The sequence below is a fragment of the Scomber scombrus genome, chromosome 19 (genome assembly GCF_963691925.1).
Source record: "Scomber scombrus chromosome 19, fScoSco1.1, whole genome shotgun sequence".
NCBI lineage: Eukaryota > Metazoa > Chordata > Actinopteri > Scombriformes > Scombridae > Scomber > Scomber scombrus.
In genome coordinates this window covers 16,392,144-16,411,985 of record NC_084988.1, presented here as the reverse complement: position 1 = coordinate 16,411,985, position 19,842 = coordinate 16,392,144, and the positions used below count along the sequence as shown (strand labels likewise).

Sequence of the window (19,842 nt, the reverse complement as noted above, 5' to 3'; positions counted from 1 at the left end):
AGTAAATACTGATTTTTTCCCACAATTAAATTTGAAGGTTGCATCTTGGACTTTGTGAAATTTTCTGGCATTTTATACTATATCAAACCGACTAATCAATTAATCGAGAAAATAATCGACAGATGAATTGATCATGAAAACAATCGCTAGTTGCAGCCCTATGGTCCAGGTGGTCAAATAACATAAACAGAACAACTTAAGGAATTCCTAATAACTTGGCAACCTAAAACTTTTTCTAACAGCTATAGGGTTTTAGCAAAGGCTCTGGCTCTATTAGTGATAAATATGCATATATATTTAAGCCAAATCTTCAACAGTATAGGCTATATTAACAGTAACGACTATTTTAAGGGAGCCATCAATCACTTTGGCAGATACGTTTCAGTAGGCTGCTATTCTCAAACTGAGCAGTAATGAAAGAACATTTTGTGGTCTCAGTCTTCCTGCCCACACTGCTCTCTCCCTGTCCCACACCGGCGCAGCACACACACACACACAGACGAAGTCACTCTTTGAGTCTTGTGAAAATTGTATAAATAATCCATATTTTTCAGGAAGGGGTGAACCAGGGTCCGTGTGAGAGGTAGGGGGTTGAAGCCACTGAGGCAATGGCGGCCTATGTCCGTGTGAATCGGAAAGACGATTAGGGGCTTATTAGCGGCCTGGAGAGAAGTGTAACTTGTTGGGAGTGAGCGGCCAGAGCCCCAGCGACATCTCCAGCTGAGAACAGTCCAAGGCATTGTCTTACCTAATTATGGCGGATGGACTTCTTTTTGTTTCCCATTCGGCATGCCTGTCTGATTCTCTTTTTGCCTGACCGCTAGCTCCGACAACGCTGAAGTGTGCTAATTAGAAAAGAAATGGTCCTAGTAATTATGTCAACTCTGATTAACGGCGATGACAATGAGCAATATTATTTTTACGCAATGTTTTGTGTAGGGGACCCTGCTTCCAATGCTCATTAAATGGAAAACATGCCCTGGTAGCCGGGAAAGCACTCTCACGTCGGAGCTCTTTACATGTGCTCAGCCGGAGAGGTGCTGCACTTTGAAGAATGGCAGAGGCATGAAGTTATTGCCCTAATTAGAAGTTGAACAGCCCCCCAAAAAAAGATATTGCATCAAAATGTTTAGCTGCTTCGGCTGCAAACTTCATCAACTGCAGGGGTCTTCAAACAACAGGCAGTACTCTCTTCATCTTAAATCTTTTTTTTTATTATACAACTTCACAAATTGCAAAAATGTAAATCATGTTTAAAATAGAAATAAGAATAAATAGGGAACATTTAATCAAGGCAAGTCTACAGTGAACTTTAGCGAAAACTAAATAATAATCTTCAGGTTTGATGAACGTAAAAGGCATCTATCTATGTAGGAGGACAGGTGCACCAAGGAGTTTGGAGCACTTGGAAGTTTTAGAAAGAAGACCGGCAGCTGTGGAGAGTGAGAGGTTTGCTCCATTTCAGCGTTGAAGTTGAATATTGAAAGTCTTTGAACATTGTTGCAAAGATCTGAACAAGTTCAGAGCATGTCGGTAAACATAAATCAGATTCACCTTGCAGTCCCAAATTTCCTGTTGCTTGCAAGAACACAAAACCAAAACATTGTTCACTTCTTGGGCCTCTCCAAGATGTTCAGGAACTTGCCTCTGGTCATTTCCCTGGCTGGAAAACAAATAAGCAAACAACAAAATCACATATTTAAGACAAATCACTGAACATTTCGATTCACCACATTCCTTCCTTTCATAAATTGGTACAAATCATAAAACTGTCAGTCTTGCACAAGATGTGTCTGCAGCTCTAACCAATCCACAACTGTTGTTTTATTAATGCAAAGCATGTATTTAATATCTGCAATGTCACACCGAGATGTAATTTATACAAACATCTGTTCATTCAGGATGTGGAAAACAACAAAATGGAGACATAACGACCAAAGTCTTGTGATTTGCTTGATTGCTGTCTCAGTGAAGTGAAGTACGAGAGCTCAGAGCTACGCATGCATGAATGTTTGTGTGTATGCAATGCACCAAGATAAGAGAGAATACTGAGAGACAAAGAGTCTGAATATATGTAGTATGAAATAACTGACAGATAAAAAAATAAAAAATAAGGAAACCATTTTCAAGGTAAAACAGCACTTTTCATTTTAGCTGTCATAAAGACTAAACAGGAAAAAAATAATCTGAGATGGGCAAATTATCCATAGATTAATGCATGCAGCAGTGAATTTATGATAATGGGTCAAAAGTATTAAGAGGACAAAGGTCAAAGGTTAGGGACAACACTCTGGTAGCCTATTGGTTAAGATGCATGCCACATAACAGCAACAAATGTGTTAGATTCTGGACCTTTGTTGTAGGGCTACAACTAATGATTATTTTCATTATCAGTTAATCTGCCAATATATATTTTTTAAATTCTTGCAGAATTATAATAATTCTTAATCTTAATCTTAATCATTTAGTCTAGGAAATGTTAAAAACAGGTTTTTTTTAAAGAAGGACAATTTCTCAGAAAGCACAAGCAATTTACTGACAATGAAATACAGCAAATCATCACATTTGAGAAGCTGGACCTACAGAATTAGTAAAAAAACAAAACAACAACAACAAAAAAACACTGAAACAATCAATCAATTAGGAAAATATTTGCTGATTAATTTTCTGTCGTTCAGCTGATCAATGAATCAACTTATTGTTGCAGCTCTACTTTGTTGAATGGTTGAATGTCATACTGTATGTCTCTCTACACTCAAGAAATACCCCAACAGACTTGCTTTGTTGCACATTATGGTTATATATACAGTATATATATGTTATATATATATATATGTTCACTTGGCAAATATTTCACAGCTCGACTACTTATCCCACACCCTACTGAATTGCCATGACATGTTTTACTAATTAAACGGTTAACCTGGGTAAAGAAAACAGCCAGGTAATTCCATGTTGGCATATTGAAGATGTCTGGGTGGAATCTAGTGAACAAGTGCCGCACACAGTCCTACAACAGAATCGTCCCCACTGAAGTCTCTTTGTGAATCCAGTCTTATCTGGGAGAGCAAACATTACTGAGGCTTTTCTGTAGAAGACAAACTCTTGTGTCACCACAGAGACTGCAGGGACTTTCCTGCAGCATCATCATAAACCCCAGAGAGGCGCCATCCAGGTACAGTAATTACTCTTTGTTAAAGATAAGAAGAGGATCAGGCTCTCAGCTCCACTAGTGTTTATGAGCTGCCAAGCTGGAATCACCTCAGTGACTTTATTCAGCGTCTAACTACTTGTACATCACAAAAATATAAGACTACAGAGCAGCAAAGTGAGGACTGATTTCGAACTAAGCAGAAAGTCATCCACCTTCATAGTGCCTGCAAGAGAAATGTGATCAGGATCTCAATTGGCTACTGTCAGCCTGTGTGCTGGTGTGAAGGCGCCCCTCCTCTCCTGGTCGCAGCGGCTAATGAAAAAGCCGGGGCAGTTCGTAATTTAGATGAGTTGCTCGGTGTGGAATGATAATGGTGAATTTGGGCGTGGGGGCCACGTCACCTTGAGGTGTCCGTCATTAGGTTAAAGATGATGCTAATTGGAATGGGATGGATTCATTTTGCACTTTGCTGTCTCTTCAGATCACCCTAAACAAAGTCATCAGGGGACCTGTGGACACGCAGACGGTGCTTCAGATTGAAATGAAGCCATCAGAATTAGGCGAGGGAAAGTAATTACATCAGGGTGACCTGAAAACCACAAGGAGGTTGATGTCACTTTCTTATTAGGAGCAGTTGTGCGAGGAAAGGTAAAGGGGAGCAGTTCATAGTTTTTGATTTTTAAGGTGTCATTCTTCCCTCTATTTTGTTATCTCTTCTCCGTCTCTTGATGAGGCCAAACTGTAAAACAGATCAGGGATGTGCCACTCCTCCTGAGACCCCCTTGCCCCGCTGAGCGTCTCATTAATTACGGTTCAGTGCAGCTTCCCCCTACCCTGATAGAAACTCATACCATTGATATCATCACATTAAAGACCCAATTAAACATACATCAGTGCTCAAATTATGATGTGTGGCTCTTCTTTTTATAAAAAAGGAAATGTGGAATGAGTAAATGTCTAAATGCTTATTGTCTGTACTGTATGTAGTAGGAACACTGACTATGAAAAAGAGCAGCAACTGGCTTGTGTCACAGTAGACATTTTAACTAGTTATAGTAGGAAAGGCAGAGGTTAACATCCACAATGGCTCCAACTGTCCCAGTAAGCCACGACAGTGTGACATTGAGCCAGAATTCACAACACCAGGACCCTGAAACTGTAGCAGCTAAATGGAATTCAGTCATCATTAATTTGATTATTTACACCTGTGCTTTTCCTTCTGTGACATGTCAAAATGTCCTCAGTGAAAAACTGCTGGTAAAAAAGGAAGATAAAGAAGTACATGTAAATGTACAAGTTTTTTTATTTAACAAAGTAGGCTATATATAAAGAAATGTGTTTTTCGTCACAAGAAATATGAAGACTAATTATCAACAGATAACACTGCAATGCTTGTAAATCTGCATGAGATATACACAAACAGATGACTATAGAACCTCAAAAACACACACGCCCACATACTTGTACACTCCCTTACACACACACACACACACATAAACACATGGGCTTTGTCATACAACAGGGCAGATCAATACTGATTAGGGGGACTTAGAGATTTGTTTAGTTGATTAGAAAGGTCAATTACTAATCTTGCACTAAGTTAATCAGCATCTTGTTAGGCCTGCCATCCATACTAAATGACACCTTATGGATTCTGCAGGCCATCTCCTTGCACTGTTGATTTGTTGCTATCTAATTACCCTTTAGCACTAACTGGTCAGTGATTCCATCAGAGTTTAACGTGGTGAAGAGGGGCACATGCAGACTCCACAGAACATTGTATTTAATCATTTAACCCAAATTCATGATTCCTTATTACTTGACTTCACTTATTATTTTAAATCATTTTATACATTTCAAATAAACAAACAAACTGAGCTCAGCCAGGTTGTCATCAGTTGATGGCAGGAGACCAGTATGGAGCAGATAACGGAGTATGTGCTGCTGCTGAAGGCTCCTGTACCCTCAGCTCCAGTAATCCTCTAGCTGTAGATTTTGGCCTGATTACTGCTGCTCAGGTGCATTGTCAAAATGAAGATTGACCTAAATCTGCAAACCGCTAAATATGCCCTGTGGCTATTTAAAATGTTGCCCTTTTTCCTAAATTAAAACACCAAGCGCCAAAAGCTATGCTGTAGGAAATCCTGTTGTGCAACTCAAATGTTTCTGCAATATCCTCCTCGCTCTGCACTGGCAAATCATTTTCATTTGGCAAATAACGAGTGGTTGGAATGTAAATGTGCAGGAAACGCTGTGGTGTAACATCTTACTTTCCCCTCATTTACGGTGAGTGATCTCGGTGTCATTGTCACAGCCCACTCCCAGCCCCCCACCATGACTCCCGTGTGTATAAAATGAGAGTAATCATCACTTTGCCCCCCCCCCACACACACACACACACACTTCTCTGCAACACCCACCCCCGCCCGCCCCTCTTGGTGGCACACTCTCAGTGAGCCGCTGGACCCGTTAGCTTAAAAGACAGATGACCACCTGGGTTAACAGGAGTCCTGGACCCCGGCCCTGACTGCCCCAATTCACTTTCATTAAGAGTTAAGAGGACTTATCTGACCCCCACTGCCCATCTCCGAGTGCTGCTCAGCTATTACGGGCTGTAAGCTTTATTTAATGGATTTAACATCCACTTTCACCGCCCTCTTCCCCGGGGACGAGGGAGACGCAGAGGAGATGAGACACACAAACACACGTACTGAAACACTTGGAGGCACACAGATTCGGCCCCCCACCCCACACTACCACCCCCAAACACCCCCGCCTTGCACCACATACACCTGACGCTCATGTTTGTGTTCAAAATTCAATTACCCACTTATTGATACTTCACAGGGATATTTAAGATGCAGACACGAGCTGTGATTTCCCAGGGGAGCCACTGGTTCCTCTTTATGTCCCAACCGAGAGGGCCCACCCCTCCTCTCTTCCTCCTCCTTCTCCAATGCATTTTCGCCTGGCTGACACACACACACACACACACACACACACACACACACACACGCACACACGCACACACGCACACGCACACACACACACACACACACACACACACATTAACACACCAAAACAAACACATCTGCACCTCCCAACCCCTGCCCCAGTCTATGCCTGTTCAAGAGGTGTCCTTATTAATAGGCAATCAGTCAAAAATCATTCATTAAAAAGCCTAAAAGGTTTTACACCCGCACTATGATTAGCTGGGAAAGAAAATCCAATGAATTCCTAATGCCTTTATGGAAATGAGGTGTCATTTCTGATCTGCTCAGGGAGGCAGCAGGCAGGCAGAACTGAGGAGCGGTGTGTGACAGTGTGTGTTTGTGTGTGTGTGTGTGTCTGTGTGTTAAGCTCTGCCTCCCTTTCCTCTAACACAGCTCTAACACTGATGCTGTTTAAGATATGGACAAGCTCTATCAGATACAGCTGCAACCTGCTACACCGTGGAGGGAGATACTTGTGTCATCCTGTTGTGAAAATGTGTTCGGAACTACTAAAGATTTTACAACAATGGACCATGACTACAAGTAGCAGGGCTATTATGAAATAGCATGCCCAATAAATTTGAAGGCTAACTCTACCAGTTTGAGAGAACTATTCATATAAGGCTCAATGTAACTGGCTTTGATCATGTTTGAAATTCTCTAGCAAAACTTCCAACAGCCCAATGAGCCTTCCACGTTTCACTTTCTGCTCGAGGAGACGCACCACAACACTGCCATTCATCGCTACTGTGGGCCTGTGGAGAAGCCGGGTAGAGGTGAAGAGATGAGCACAGCAGAGTAAAGGAGGTGATGAGGAGGAGGAAGGAGGGTAGCATCCCCTGTTCTTCATTCAGCGGCTGTCAGCACAGGCACTTCATAACCGCCCGTCCTGCGGTCAGCCCGCCCTGATGGATTGATGGAGGCACATTAGCACCAGTGGGGCCCAGTGAATGCAATCATATTCAGGAGCGGCACGCTTCTAATAGGCCGGAGATTGATCCTGAGGGTGAGGAGGAGGTGGTGAATGTGGGCCCATTAGGAGCTGTCAGGTCAGGGCAACCTTCAGTCTCACCTTCACACAGGCACACGCAACAGGGGTCAGCCTGGGTCTACGCCAGGTGGTATTGTGGCTTCGGAAGAGGGGCGCTAAACGAGAGACAACAGGTGGTCAAATACCCAGAATATACTAGATATGGAAGATTTTGTTTGTTGCAGGAATAAATGTTGCCTTTTCCATGTCTTAAAAGTTAAAAGAGACAATTTTTATTAAGTGTTTGGCTTCTTATTTGTGTCAAAAGACCAAATGAAATTTTTTATACGTTCATATCTCCAGTAACGATTACCCTGAAAATATCATCACAGTCACAATTAACCAAGCTCCTTAATGAGTGAAATTCTCTATTTTCTTTGTATTTTGTGAAATGTTCACTGTAGTTCAAGATAGAATAATGAATACGCTGCATAGACTGCAACTTGAGACAAATCATAATTATGAGCAGATTCTACTGTAAAAAACTTTCCTAATTAACAACCTATCTTAGCAAGTAGTGTTAAATGCAAGTCAGTAGCCTTGAGCGCACAAGTATGATAGAGCACCATCACCGACTCCTGCAGCCATGTTACCAGCCGTCTCAGTAGCCGAGGCCCTCCAGTGCATCCCAAAGGAACACTCAGCTTTCAATTACCTCCAATAACAGCACTTATCAGAGTCCTCAGCTCTCCCCAGAGACCTGGGGCTTGATGCCCACGCTCAGCGGCCCGAGACAGCAGCATTCATCATAGGGCGGAGTAACAGCTGGGGCCTGAGGAAGAGGCACGCGTCAAGTCCCGCTGGGACTAGACCAGGCCCAGCGTCACAAAGCCAGTGCTGGGGGTGCTTGTGGGGAGGGGAGGGGGGCATAAAGGGCGTGTTGCATCCTCCCCTCACATCCATGTTAACACATATGTGCAAGCACAGTGCACGGACAGAAATCAACACGAGCACTGCAGGTGTATTGTAGAGACGTGGGGAATGGTGTTCTTGTATTAATGTTGGGTTCCGGTCCGCTTTCTCACTGCAGTCGAGTAGGTGAGTTTTTACTGCTTGATTGTGCTCTGCCCATTAACCAGCTTCCTCTTTAATGGTCCACATGTTGAAGGGGGAGGGGCAGTAAATCCTGTCCCCTGCCCTCACTCTGCCGTGCCTCTGCGGAGTCTCGTTTACGGGTACTGAAGAGTGCACAAACATGATGAAAAAGTAGCTGAGATTTACGAGGCCTCCCCTGACGGCCAGGAAAAGGAGAAAATTAAACCAGAGAGCATTAAACAGGCACCCATTACAGGGCTGCTCCGACACCAATAATAAGCATTGTGTCCCGTCATCCTGGGGTACATGACATGATTGCAAATCCTGCAGTCCTCCACCTATGACAGCTAACATCTTTATACAAGCCAGATTACATGCTTTTGCAGGTTTAGGGAAGTCAGGAAGATTAAACACTTTTTAGAGTAAAATTAATTTGCAACTTGTGGTCTATGCAAATTGTCACACTTCTTTAGCCTTTTAATATGAATTACTGCTCTCTAAGCTTTCGTGATTCCTGCATATGGTATTCTATGTATCTATTTGCGTATTTGAACCACTGCTGCAACATGAGTTAAATGTGAGTCAACTCTCCTGCCTAAAACCTGATGATCTCTTTTGATAACAAAAAAGTTTCCACATGTGCACCTATCACATTTGATGAAAGCCTTTCCAATTTATGTTCACCTTAATTTGATTCATGAGGCCATGTTGTCTTTCTGGAAATCTACAAAGCATTGAGCTCATTACAAGCCAAAAGGGCAGGCAGGCTACAGTGCAACATTTCTACTCTTTAAACTGTACATCATAATACTTTGTCTTTATGTACAGGCAGGTTGGCTATATTTAACTGACATTAACATCCCGTTAACAGGGTGGGTCTATACCACAAGTCCTCATTGCCTGCTTTTTCACTGGAAAAATAAATACCCATTTTTCTCTTAGGAAAAATATGAGCACTTAGCTACATCTCTCTAATCCACACTCCACAAGGATTATGACAATGGAGGGGAATGGATTAAAAACTAGATTTGGTATCCATCAAATGCTTGAGCACTTGTTGTATGGGCTTCTGTTGGCATGCCCTTGTTTCTTACCTTTTTCCAATTTAATAAGATTGACCTAAATCCATTATTTTAAGACCTCAAGGTCAACTTGCTGATGTTATTTCGTAGTGCAGAGTTGATTCTGAATAGCAAAGTTCACACTTCTACATATATTATGTCTTTGGATAAATATACAAAACTATTTGCAGTCAGTCTGTTTGTGTTTTGAAATTTAAATCACACAAGAATACTGAGAAATCAACTACTGCTGGAGACACATAGAAAAAAAGCTAGAAAGAGTGTAAGCACCATCTAGTGGTGACATGAAAACGTCAATCATCAGTTTCACAGCTTGTATTTATGTATTTAAACACTTGTCACTCATATATTTAAGTATGTGTTTGATTAGAAAAGGCAGCAAATGAAAACTATTTAATATTGCAGTGCCTTTTTAATGGTCAGATCAACATGCATTACTTTGTGTGCATTGAATTAAATGGTGTGTTTTGTTCGTGGTACTCACACTCCTCTAAGCCCAGCTGGTAAGCGAGGTTCTGAAGTCCTTTCACCTTCTCCATCAGGTTGGCTGTAGTCAGACTGCCCAGCTCTACAGAGGGATAAAAAGGACTCATAATCAAAGCTTTTAGCATCATGTAACTAGTTTTAGCCAAGTCTTATACCGTTTGACAGGATTATATGTCAAGGCTGGCTACATTCACTCCAATCTTCCTGTTTAACACCAGCTGTTGCAGGTACACAGTAACTAGTTCAATATAACAGATTTCCAGTGTTTTGTACATTACCTTTCAACATTTCAATGTCCTCACTCTCTAGTTCAGCCATCCATTTGGGGGGAGAGTTGGTGATGGGCTGTGACGTAAGAAACAACATTGGCCTTATAATAAATCAGGCCAGTACATCAAAGTATGTCTAATCTATTTAGATATCCAGTTTGTAAATCAAAGTGAGCCAATTTGAATTCAACTCACATTTTTACAAGATGCAGCAAATTCTGCAACTCCAGGTACTGTGTGAGAGATTACAGGTTAATTAAGATTAAAACAACGTAAAACATACATAAATAGAAAATAATGACACAAGAGCAAACTTACATTGCTCCGGCCACAGATCTGGTGACGCTCTGTCCAGCTTCTCAAAACTCAGCAAAGAGGACTCAAAGTCATCACCTGTTGAGACACAAAAAGTAGTTTTTGCTTTTTATTTTCTACCGACAATACATTAATTCCTTTTGTGTAAATAATATAGTTGCACAGTTTTAGATAGTTAGAGTGAAAACAAAGATAAACACCAAAAGTAACTTTAAGTGCTTTGTGTAAATTATGTTCAAAACAGACTTTCCAGCTGAAGTACTGAACAGTGTCGAAGGTTGTATTTAAATCTCTAAACAACTGTGGAGGAATTAAGATGAAGGAATCCCCACTAGGGTTAGATGAATATAGCTGACAGGTATTGGCCTTTTACTAAATATAGTAAATAATTTACATCACAAGAGCTACATTGTAAAACATGAAACCTCTTTTTTCATTCATTTGATCTTTTTAGTATGATTCTGTAATCTGTTTGTTCATCAAATGATCTTATCTTGATCATGGTCCACCTTTCTGTGACTGAGTAGGTGCACATTGCTAACAAACAACATCCTGTGTTTCAGTTAATACACAGACAATTAAAGCAACTGTTATAGAAAAAACTGGAAAAAAGTTATAGTAAACCACAGCCTAACTTAACACAGCAGCCTTTCTGAGGGCCCACTGAGTCATAACTATAGTAAAATGTCTAGATTATAAATGATTTGACACTGCATAATTATGATAGTATAATGTTGGTTATTTTCTGACATAATATTGGCTATTTTTATAAAGATAACATACAACATTATGGTGACATGTTTAGGACATGGTTTAACACTATATACATTTTGTAACGTATACTGAATGTCACATACAAAATAAAGCACATAAACATGTATCATATACAAAACGTATTACATAAAAGTAAGTACAAGAATTTTTCTCTTCTTGTACTTACTTTTATGTAATACGTAATACGTAAATACGTAGATATATAAATAATAATGCAAAGTTTATACGGTGCCTGTGTATAGTTTGACATACAATTGATAGACACCTGATAATAAGACAACTTGCGGGTTTAATAATGTTGTACTATAAGAATGCTTTACTGTTAAAACGCAGAACTATGCAGTAATAACAACAACGTCACATGCAAATAACATAAGCAAGTGAATTGTAACGATGTTATAAAACATTAGACTGTAACTGTTAACCCATATCGTAACAAAGTGCAGTCTGTCTGCAACACAGAAGCAGGTTTCAGACAGTATCTCTATGTTTGTAGCTGAGCTGTGTGTGTCAAACTGCACGAAGATGTTTAGGCTGCTCGTCTGCCCTGGACTAAACAGTGAGGCTAGTGAAGGCTGTAGCCAACGGGAATACAGTGAATACAGAGCCAACATGTGTACTCCGTCGCCTTAGGATGTTCGAGTACGACAGAAAAAGAGTAGTAACCGATTTAGAGCCGTTATTAATGTCAAATGTCCAGTTTATACACGGCATAGCAGCGTAAGGAATTAGAATTTACCTCCATTTGGAGACGCCATCTTCAGTATAAACACGTGACGAACGGCAGCCAATGGCAGCAGGCGTCCTCAGAGTTGACGCGTACTGATGTAGTTCAACAGATCTGCCACCAGGCGGCCGGCTGGTTTATTCTAATAATGTAGCGTTCAGGTGTATGGAGGACAAAAACTGATGTAAGCATGCATAAATGAATGAATGAATGAATGAAGGAATGGCTTAAATGAAAGATTATTAATTGAAATGTTGAAAATAAATCAAATATATTATTTTAATTATGTTCATTTTATGACCACAATGTATTTATTTTTCATGCTGATACATTTTTGTGCTTTTATGTGGTTTTATTATACTGGTCTACATAACCAGACCCAAAAGGTATAGAGATCCTCAAATTAAAATTAATTTATGAACAGATAATCCAGATTGATTTTTATAGCCTATTTTAAAGTTTGAGGCAACTCCTTGGTTACTTTAAGGTGCCAATTGCATTGTGTCTATGATTTAATGTTTCGTTGAATTGTATAAGAATTGTATAACTTTGTACTATCTAACTTATAGTGTTATGTAGAGAGTCTGTAACTCTCCGTTACTGCCCATCTTGGCCTATACAATTTTTAATATCAGTGAAGCTTTTCTGGTTAATTAAGATTTTTCTGCAAGAGAAAATGATGAAAAAAACATATCACTGTCTTTAGAAAAAAGACAACAGGTCAGTTTCTGTGGTCCAAACTGAAAATTCATGTTGTGTTGCTACTGAAGAGGATTAAATGTTGTTTATAGGAGCATGTGAAAACACAGGCTACAAGAATAACATAGTTTATTGATCACACAGAGTCAGCAGTAGTCTTATTGTCAAAAACAAAGCCAGTACCAGACAGCACTAATGGCTAAATACAATACAAAAATACCGGGCACTAACGTCAATACAGTCTCTTATAGCCTATTATTATGTATAAAAAGGGTTTTCACTGAATTTGTTGAGCAAAGAAATGTATTATCAACACATTTCAGGATATACTTTCACTAGCTCCTTGGAGGCACTTTAGCTTATTATTGTGACATACAATATAAATCCTGAATGTGATCTGTGTTATGAGTTAAGGCAGTTTGGTGTTGATTAGTGTCTAGATCCTTCTTCTCAAAAACGTCATATTGCACTGCTTCAAGTCCATCTTATACATACATCATAAACTACAACACTTGGAAATGAGACATAAATACTTGGGCAGGTAGGGATACTATTGTAGTGTGTACAGTACCTTTGAAATATTATTTCTATCTGTAAACAATGTTCCTTATATTCAGAACATTTGCTATATATCACATCATTAGTGTCATCTTCATGCAAAGCTGGCTAGAATTCCCAGGAGTCCATCCACTTCAGGCGAGCCATGGAGCTGCCCGGCTCGTGTGCCAGAGGCCCCGTCATGCCATAGGTGAGTGGATGGAACAGGTAGAAACTAATGAAGAACAGATGCAAATAAGTTACACAAAAGCAAGCATATTTAAACTTTATATGTTACAAAGTCACCTCAAATCATTAAATGAGAATCTCATTTAACTCTTGGCAAGAAAGGGAGATGATCGATACCACTATCATGTTTAAATAATAAATATGAAGTTATAATCAGGACATGATTAGCTTAGCTTAGCACAAAAATGGAAGCGGGGGAAACAGCTAGTCTCGCTCTGTCTGCCTTTAAGCTCACTAATTAACATGTTATATCTCATTTTCTGTTAATCCTTAACAAAATAGATATAACAAGTTAATTAGTAAGCTTTAGTGGCACTCTTTTTTTTCACCTTCAGATAAAGCCAGGCAAGAAGTTTGTCCCTGCTTCCAGTCAGCTTCTAATTTAGTGTACAGACATCTTGGCAAGCAAGCCAATAAGCGTCTTATCCCAAATGAAAAACTATTATTTTCACATCACAATCACTTTCTTCAGCTATATGTCAACCCACAGCAGACAGAATAAGTGCAGGAATGTTTATTGGGGTTATTGAAAGGCATTTTGATGAGATTATTAAGGAAAAGTGGGCATAAGCAATAGATGCATAACCACAACAGACCTCATTAAATTCACACATGGGTGATATACTGTTTATGACTCACCTGTAAAGAACACTAAACAGAAGTAAAATCTGCCCGATTCTCTGCAGCCAATCACAGTAAGGTGGGCGGAGCAGCAGATCAGCACTCTTTAGCAGGATGTCTAATGTGATTCCTGTGAGAAACGAAGAGAATGCTTCAACCAACATGACCGCTTCTGTATCTTCTGTCTATATAAGAAGAAGGCATAATGTAAAGGGTACCTGTTAGCATGGTGCTGAAGAGCATGGCAGGGAAGTAGTGATGGTAGTAGAGGATACGGCCCATCGTGTAGAAAGGTGCATAGTGCAGCAGCCAGCCGAGGAGTAAGAGTCCTCCTCCTCTCATGAGAACAGAGGAGTGCTCTGAAACACAGCAAGAAAAAAATGTTGATTCATTTGATGGTAAAATCTATGAGATGAAGCCACTGTTAATAATCCTACCTCTTCTTTTCTGGTCCACTGAGACACCTCTTTGGAGGGCGATAGAGGCCACTGTCACCATGATCAGATACAATCCCAAACTGGCCAGATTCATCCACCAGACCACCTAAGAAAGAGTATTTAATCACAGTGTGCACTGACAGAACAAAACCTACAATACCACATGGACATGAAAGAAGCTAAAGACAGACTTACAGGGTTCCCCAGCAGGTAAACACGATACTCTGTTTCATTCACTCCAGAAAATCTCAGTCCCTTAACAAAAATACAACAAGAACATATGCTGAAGGTAAACTTAACTATGCATTTAATGGTTATACCATAAAACTATACTATATATCATGCATTGCACCTGATAGTTGATGGGCCAGTGCCAGGGTTTTGAGTTAATTTCATTGTCTTTGGGCTTTAAACCGCTGTTGCCCTATAAAGATACATGTTTTGTTACAACAATCACTTCAGTCAAAACATATTAATTAATTAACAGATGGATTCATTTCATGGATCCGTACTCTTATCATAACAATGTGGGACTCCAATAATATCTCCAGAAAATGGGGCTTCAGCACTGACAGGCTGATGTTGGGCACTGTCAAAACATACAAGGAGAAACAGTGTGTTGGTTAATGCTGGACATCTAAATGTGGGAAAAAAGCATAGGAGCAGAAGGAAATGTGTATCATACATTTGGGATTGATGTGATCTTCAATGTTCCACTGAGAGCTTGGAGTCTCCTTCAAGTAGGGACTACAGGTCACCTCCACCTGTTCCCAGCCCCTGAACAGAAACAAGACCCGCAGTCAGCTTCCACAGTACACACACGCACAAGAATGAATCTTTAAATCTATGACAGGTCAGAGTAGATAAGGCCATTCTTACCACTTGGGAAGAGTCTTGCCAGAGGAGTAAAGCACACAACCGGTAGCTCTGTGCAGAAAGCGGACTTTGCTGCGCAGCACCTTCACCAGGTCACCCTTCCGACCTCCACACACCTCAACCTGCCAGATGTCGTTGGTGTCTCCTGTACCGTTCTAAGAACAGGCCAAAGATTAAAAAGGTGTTTAGGGAACACAAATAATGCTATGATGCTATACAATTGTCCGGCAACTTTACACAGTGCTTCAAATAATGTGCGTTATTTAATTATTACACACCTAATTGTTTAGTGTGCAGCTTTATGTTATAAGCTTACTCACAATGCCATATCCTGTAACCTGAAAGTGTTTCTTAGTCAGAGGGGCTTCATGGAGGTGACTATGAAGGTTACGAGTTGTTCTGAAGAAACAAAGCAAAATGAACAGGACATAACATATAAAGCAACTTTGCCTTGAAAGAGACTGAATTGTTTCAAATCAGCAGCGGTTAAGAGATGCATTTTTCTTTTCACAGCTCTTACTCTTTGTGCTCCAATCGGATTATGTCACCATGACGGACCAGATCATTGGCTCCAGACTGAGCTTTATAAAGACAAATAACAGAAGATTATACATCACTTTATTTTTGATTTGATAATAAATGTTATTGGTATTCATGAAACTTTAAATCATCCACTTCTCCTCACAATTATTAACATCCTGTCTGTGAACCAGCCACAAGTTGTTGTAGTCCTTATGCAGGTAGGCGGTCACCTGTAAGCACACAGAAGAAAAAGAGTTTTTTTTCAGAGGATGTAAAATACATTATGGATATAATATTTTATTAAATTTGACAATGTTTCCATGTGGCCCAACCTGCTGCTGCTTTGCTCCCACTCCCTCTGGATATAAGTGCCAATGAGAGTGCAAATAGCCTCCGGCAATACGGAGGTTTTTTATTGTAATGGTGGAGCCATATGCCAGGTCTGAGGCAGAAAAACAAGATACAAGACACAAGTATATTTTACTGAAAATGTATTTGAGAAATCACTTAAAGTGGCAACCAGTTCCAACAATAGGCAATTATGGAACCGAGCATAAACAAGAACCGAAAGCTTTACTAAAATAAGCTAAATATTTCACTTTGATTCGTGCAGACAGAGAAATGTAAGCAAACGTTTGAACCCGCCTGGCTATCATCAATACAGAAGGAATGCTTAAATTTCTGTTTGAGCTTCTTTTCCATTAGTGTTTTAGTAAACACAGCTGCACTGCCATGTGGTTTTATTCACACGTGTTTGGGACTCACACTCAGGCATGGATGCATTATGTAGATTGTTCCCGATTAGACGAGACTGGAAGGCAGAACTGAAGAAACCGTCTCCTGGTCCACTGGTGAGAGAGAAGAGAGATCATGACTGTGCAAGCAATGCAGTAGATATTATCGCACATTATTCTGTGAGCGGATTAATCAGACTGTATCCAACAATCACACTCACCTTTTGTTCAAAACAACAAAATGGATTGCAAATATTGTAATGTAGAAAAAGAGTGGAAGCAGGATGAGTCCAGCAACCCGAGCCAGTAAGTGTTTTGCAACGTCCACCTGAAGTCAGAAGAAGATGAGAGTAACTGGATTGCTACAATTACTCAACACCATCAGTTACCAGAACGATTAAAATGAATGCTGCTGTTTACCAGTGACAGACTCAGGTCCCCCAATAGTCTCCACAGGTCTGACACTGTGTTCAGTCCCACCAGCAGGATGACAAATAGACCCACAAACTTCACCCCCAAAGCTCCAGCAAGATTTACACCAGTCAATACCAGCCACAGCCACCAGGGGACAGTAAAAGGCCTGGAAAAACAATGAGACCATTTACTGCCTAGTACACCAGCGGCCAGGGAAACGACCACAGTCAGAAGCACACCCTGACTACCTGCCAAACATTAAACACTGCAAGTAAGTAAAGTGGTTTCATGATAAGCCTTTCCTTTATGGAAAATAAAAGAACAAAAAAATTCTAATAACCCAATAAAAAAAGAAACAAATGCAGATCACAGAGCACAAAGCTAAGTCTTAAATTATCTTCTTTAGTTTGACCAAAAGTCATTGGTGTTCATTTACAATAATACTTTATTTTAAGTCCCACTTTTCAGCTTTTACAAATAGTACATAACTGTTTTAACACTATAATGTAGTCATAAGCAGGTTTTTATAAATGTACAGTATTTGTCAACGATGATAACTTCTCCTATGAGGACATATTTTATATAATTATAAACCACTGCAAAAATAAAGTGTTTGCCAATTTACAATTATATGAAATTGGGAAAAACAAATAGCCTAATTTATGAAGCCATAGCCAAGAAATGTGTGGTCGATTTACTTGAAAATGGACTTAAATTATTTCATTTACTGATGATCAATTAATTGGTTAAACTACTTACAATTTCAGCAATATAAAGCAGAGAACAAGACAGAAAACCCCCAAATAAAAGTTGTAGTGGTGACCTTACCTATGTCTCTGCTGGTTGAACTTAACCATGCTCAGCACTGCTGCCATGATGAAGAACATGAGTATGGGGTCCAACAGGATGTACTGGGAAATAGTGATGCAGCCAGTGTCTGTGAGGAGGGTGTAATCAAACACAGATTCTTATCATCATTTCAACAGAATAAATATATGCTGCATTGGCATGGATTAAATTGTTTAATTTAACATGCAAACTGATTATCTTAACACACACAACACTTATCAGTTGTCTAATTGCCATTTTGGTAAAATCAGCATATAACTACTATAAACTACTTTGCACTTAGTAATTTATCTAAATGATTCTGATCTATTTACAATGTAAGGATGATTACTTACCAAATATGAGCAGAATAGCAGTGATAAGAGCAGCAGTGTGAGACTGAGACAACTCCAGCACTATGAGGTAGGCAAAGAGGGGGAGAAAGGAGCCTAACACAGCACAGAACTGGAGGGCAGGATGAAGGAAAGACACAAGTTGTTACAGAAGCACATGGTTATATATTGAAATTATACTGTAAAGCATTTAGGGGAAGGTTTCATAGTGCGGAGAGCAGCATACCCCTCTCATCCCCCAGTAGTTGTGGTGTTCATATTTATCTCCTGGCTTTATGAAGGGGAAGGTGCCATCATAGCCAGTCATGTAACCAGCAAGACCTATCAGCATCTTGAAAAGAGCAAAGGAGGTCAGTATTCCTCAAACTAGACAGTTGAGCCTGTACAGAAAGTAACACACTGCCATCTTACTTTTCCAAGAGGAGGATGGACGTCAAAAAAGAAGGTCCTGTTGATGTAGTAGCTTCCCATCTTCCCAAAGTGTGTCTCATCCCAGCTGAAATACCAAAAAGAGCCCTCATGTGACAAATGGCACAGACAAATGGACAGAAACCACACACACACACATGCAGGAGACTTTCACTCACCACACATGAGGGGGCTCTGTTATTTTATACAGGCGTGTGGAGAAGGAGAGCCCCACCATCAAAAGGAAAGGCAGCAGCTCTCTGGGTGAGGGTTCATCACTTGTAGAGGTTCTTCCTCTGTTTGACCGGTGAGCAGACATCCCATTTGAAGCCTGGCTGTCATCCTCTGGTGGGTAGTGAGTGTTTTTGGATGGATTTGGGAAGGTCTGATTCTTTTCTGAAGTGGGACAGGTTTTCCTGTTTCGTAGTATTGAAGTGTCCTTTGCTATGTTGCACTCTTGTGTGATGCATTCTTCCTTTGCCATTAGGACATGTGTGCAGACCTCCTTCCAAACCAGAAAAGTGAGATCCAATACTTGAATAATACTATTTAATCATACAGTCATAGCCATCAAAGGCAAATATCTACAGTTGGCATGGATATTAGCAAGATTTAACACTGGCATATGCCTCAAAACTGTAACTCACAGCTGGCAAAACAGGCAACACTGGCAGTGAATGTCACACCCTCACCACTCATTACCACACATACTGTTTCTCACATGGTCGCAGAGCTGTTCAGACACTTTCATCAGTGGACATACTTATCCGAGCTTGCTACTTTCTAACCAACTGTCCACTCGTCCAATGGCGGCATCCCAAACAATAAAAGACGTAAATGAGTACCGAGATTTACCTTAGCAACACGGATAACGTGAGAGGTTACGGCTCGAATCCACGACAACACGTATGGAGCGAGGTGGTTTCTGGGAGGTGTATTCTGCTGTGTTGTTTATGTCGACAAAGGACACGCAGCTACACTCAATTTCCCAGCGTCCTCCTGGAATGGCTCCCAGATCCCTGGGAAACCAATGGGAAAAAAAACATGGATGTATTAAAAAACGGAGGCTGTTTTCTGTCTGGCCACTAGAGGGCAATATCGTTTAATAAATAATTTTAATGCCAAGTTATTGTTTTTTATGACAGTTACCGGAACATTTTGTTAACCCTTACATCCTGTTCGGGGTTTTTCCAAAATAATCTCTTTTTTTGCGGTTGGTATACATTTTTGCACAAAGAGCGTGTTGATTGGTGGTTTTAAGGATTATCATGAAACCTACCTTTCAAGTATTGTTGCATC

General features: G+C 40.3%; 2 protein-coding genes across 3 annotated transcripts; both read right to left on the bottom strand.

Annotated features, from left to right (window-relative positions):
- Positions 1-1,192: 1,192 nt before the first annotated feature.
- On the bottom strand, positions 1,193-11,906 carry lin52 (lin-52 DREAM MuvB core complex component). Its single transcript, XM_062440827.1, has 6 exons — positions 11,878-11,906; positions 10,368-10,442; positions 10,245-10,282; positions 10,059-10,125; positions 9,779-9,862; positions 1,193-1,663 (listed from the first exon to the last, which is right to left on the bottom strand). The coding sequence occupies exons 1-6, from the start codon at positions 11,894-11,896 to the stop codon at positions 1,608-1,610; spliced, it is 339 nt and encodes a 112-aa protein (XP_062296811.1). The 5' UTR covers positions 11,897-11,906; the 3' UTR covers positions 1,193-1,607.
- An 809-nt stretch (positions 11,907-12,715) lies between these two features.
- Positions 12,716-19,424, bottom strand: pomt2 (protein-O-mannosyltransferase 2). Of its 2 annotated transcripts, none has more exons than XM_062440195.1 (21): positions 18,723-19,424; positions 18,547-18,631; positions 18,362-18,466; positions 18,139-18,247; positions 17,783-17,891; positions 16,961-17,120; positions 16,762-16,868; positions 16,572-16,654; positions 16,139-16,248; positions 15,970-16,036; positions 15,805-15,865; positions 15,605-15,683; positions 15,288-15,439; positions 15,094-15,185; positions 14,921-14,997; positions 14,761-14,832; positions 14,604-14,663; positions 14,409-14,514; positions 14,190-14,330; positions 13,990-14,101; positions 12,716-13,336 (listed from the first exon to the last, which is right to left on the bottom strand). In XM_062440195.1, the coding sequence occupies exons 1-21, from the start codon at positions 19,025-19,027 to the stop codon at positions 13,231-13,233; spliced, it is 2,298 nt and encodes a 765-aa protein (XP_062296179.1). In that variant the 5' UTR covers positions 19,028-19,424; the 3' UTR covers positions 12,716-13,230. The 2 variants fall into 2 exon arrangements, with proteins under 2 accessions (XP_062296179.1, XP_062296180.1); XM_062440196.1 differs by having other exon boundaries at positions 18,779-18,894.
- Positions 19,425-19,842: the final 418 nt, after the last annotated feature.

Coding starts and splice junctions, on each gene's coding strand:
- pomt2 (XM_062440195.1), bottom strand. CDS start 19,027: ATGGCAAAGGAAGAATGCATCACACAAGAGTGCAACATAGCAAAGGAC. Junction 18,467..18,546: donor TCCATCCTCCTCTTGGAAAA/GTAAGATGGCAG, acceptor GCTCTTTTCAAG/ATGCTGATAGGTCTTGCTGG. Junction 15,866..15,969: donor CAGACAGGATGTTAATAATT/GTGAGGAGAAGT, acceptor GTCTTTATAAAG/CTCAGTCTGGAGCCAATGAT.
- lin52 (XM_062440827.1), bottom strand. Junction 10,283..10,367: donor AGATCTGTGGCCGGAGCAAT/GTAAGTTTGCTC, acceptor TCTCTCACACAG/TACCTGGAGTTGCAGAATTT. Junction 9,863..10,058: donor GGACATTGAAATGTTGAAAG/GTAATGTACAAA, acceptor ATCCCTCTGTAG/AGCTGGGCAGTCTGACTACA.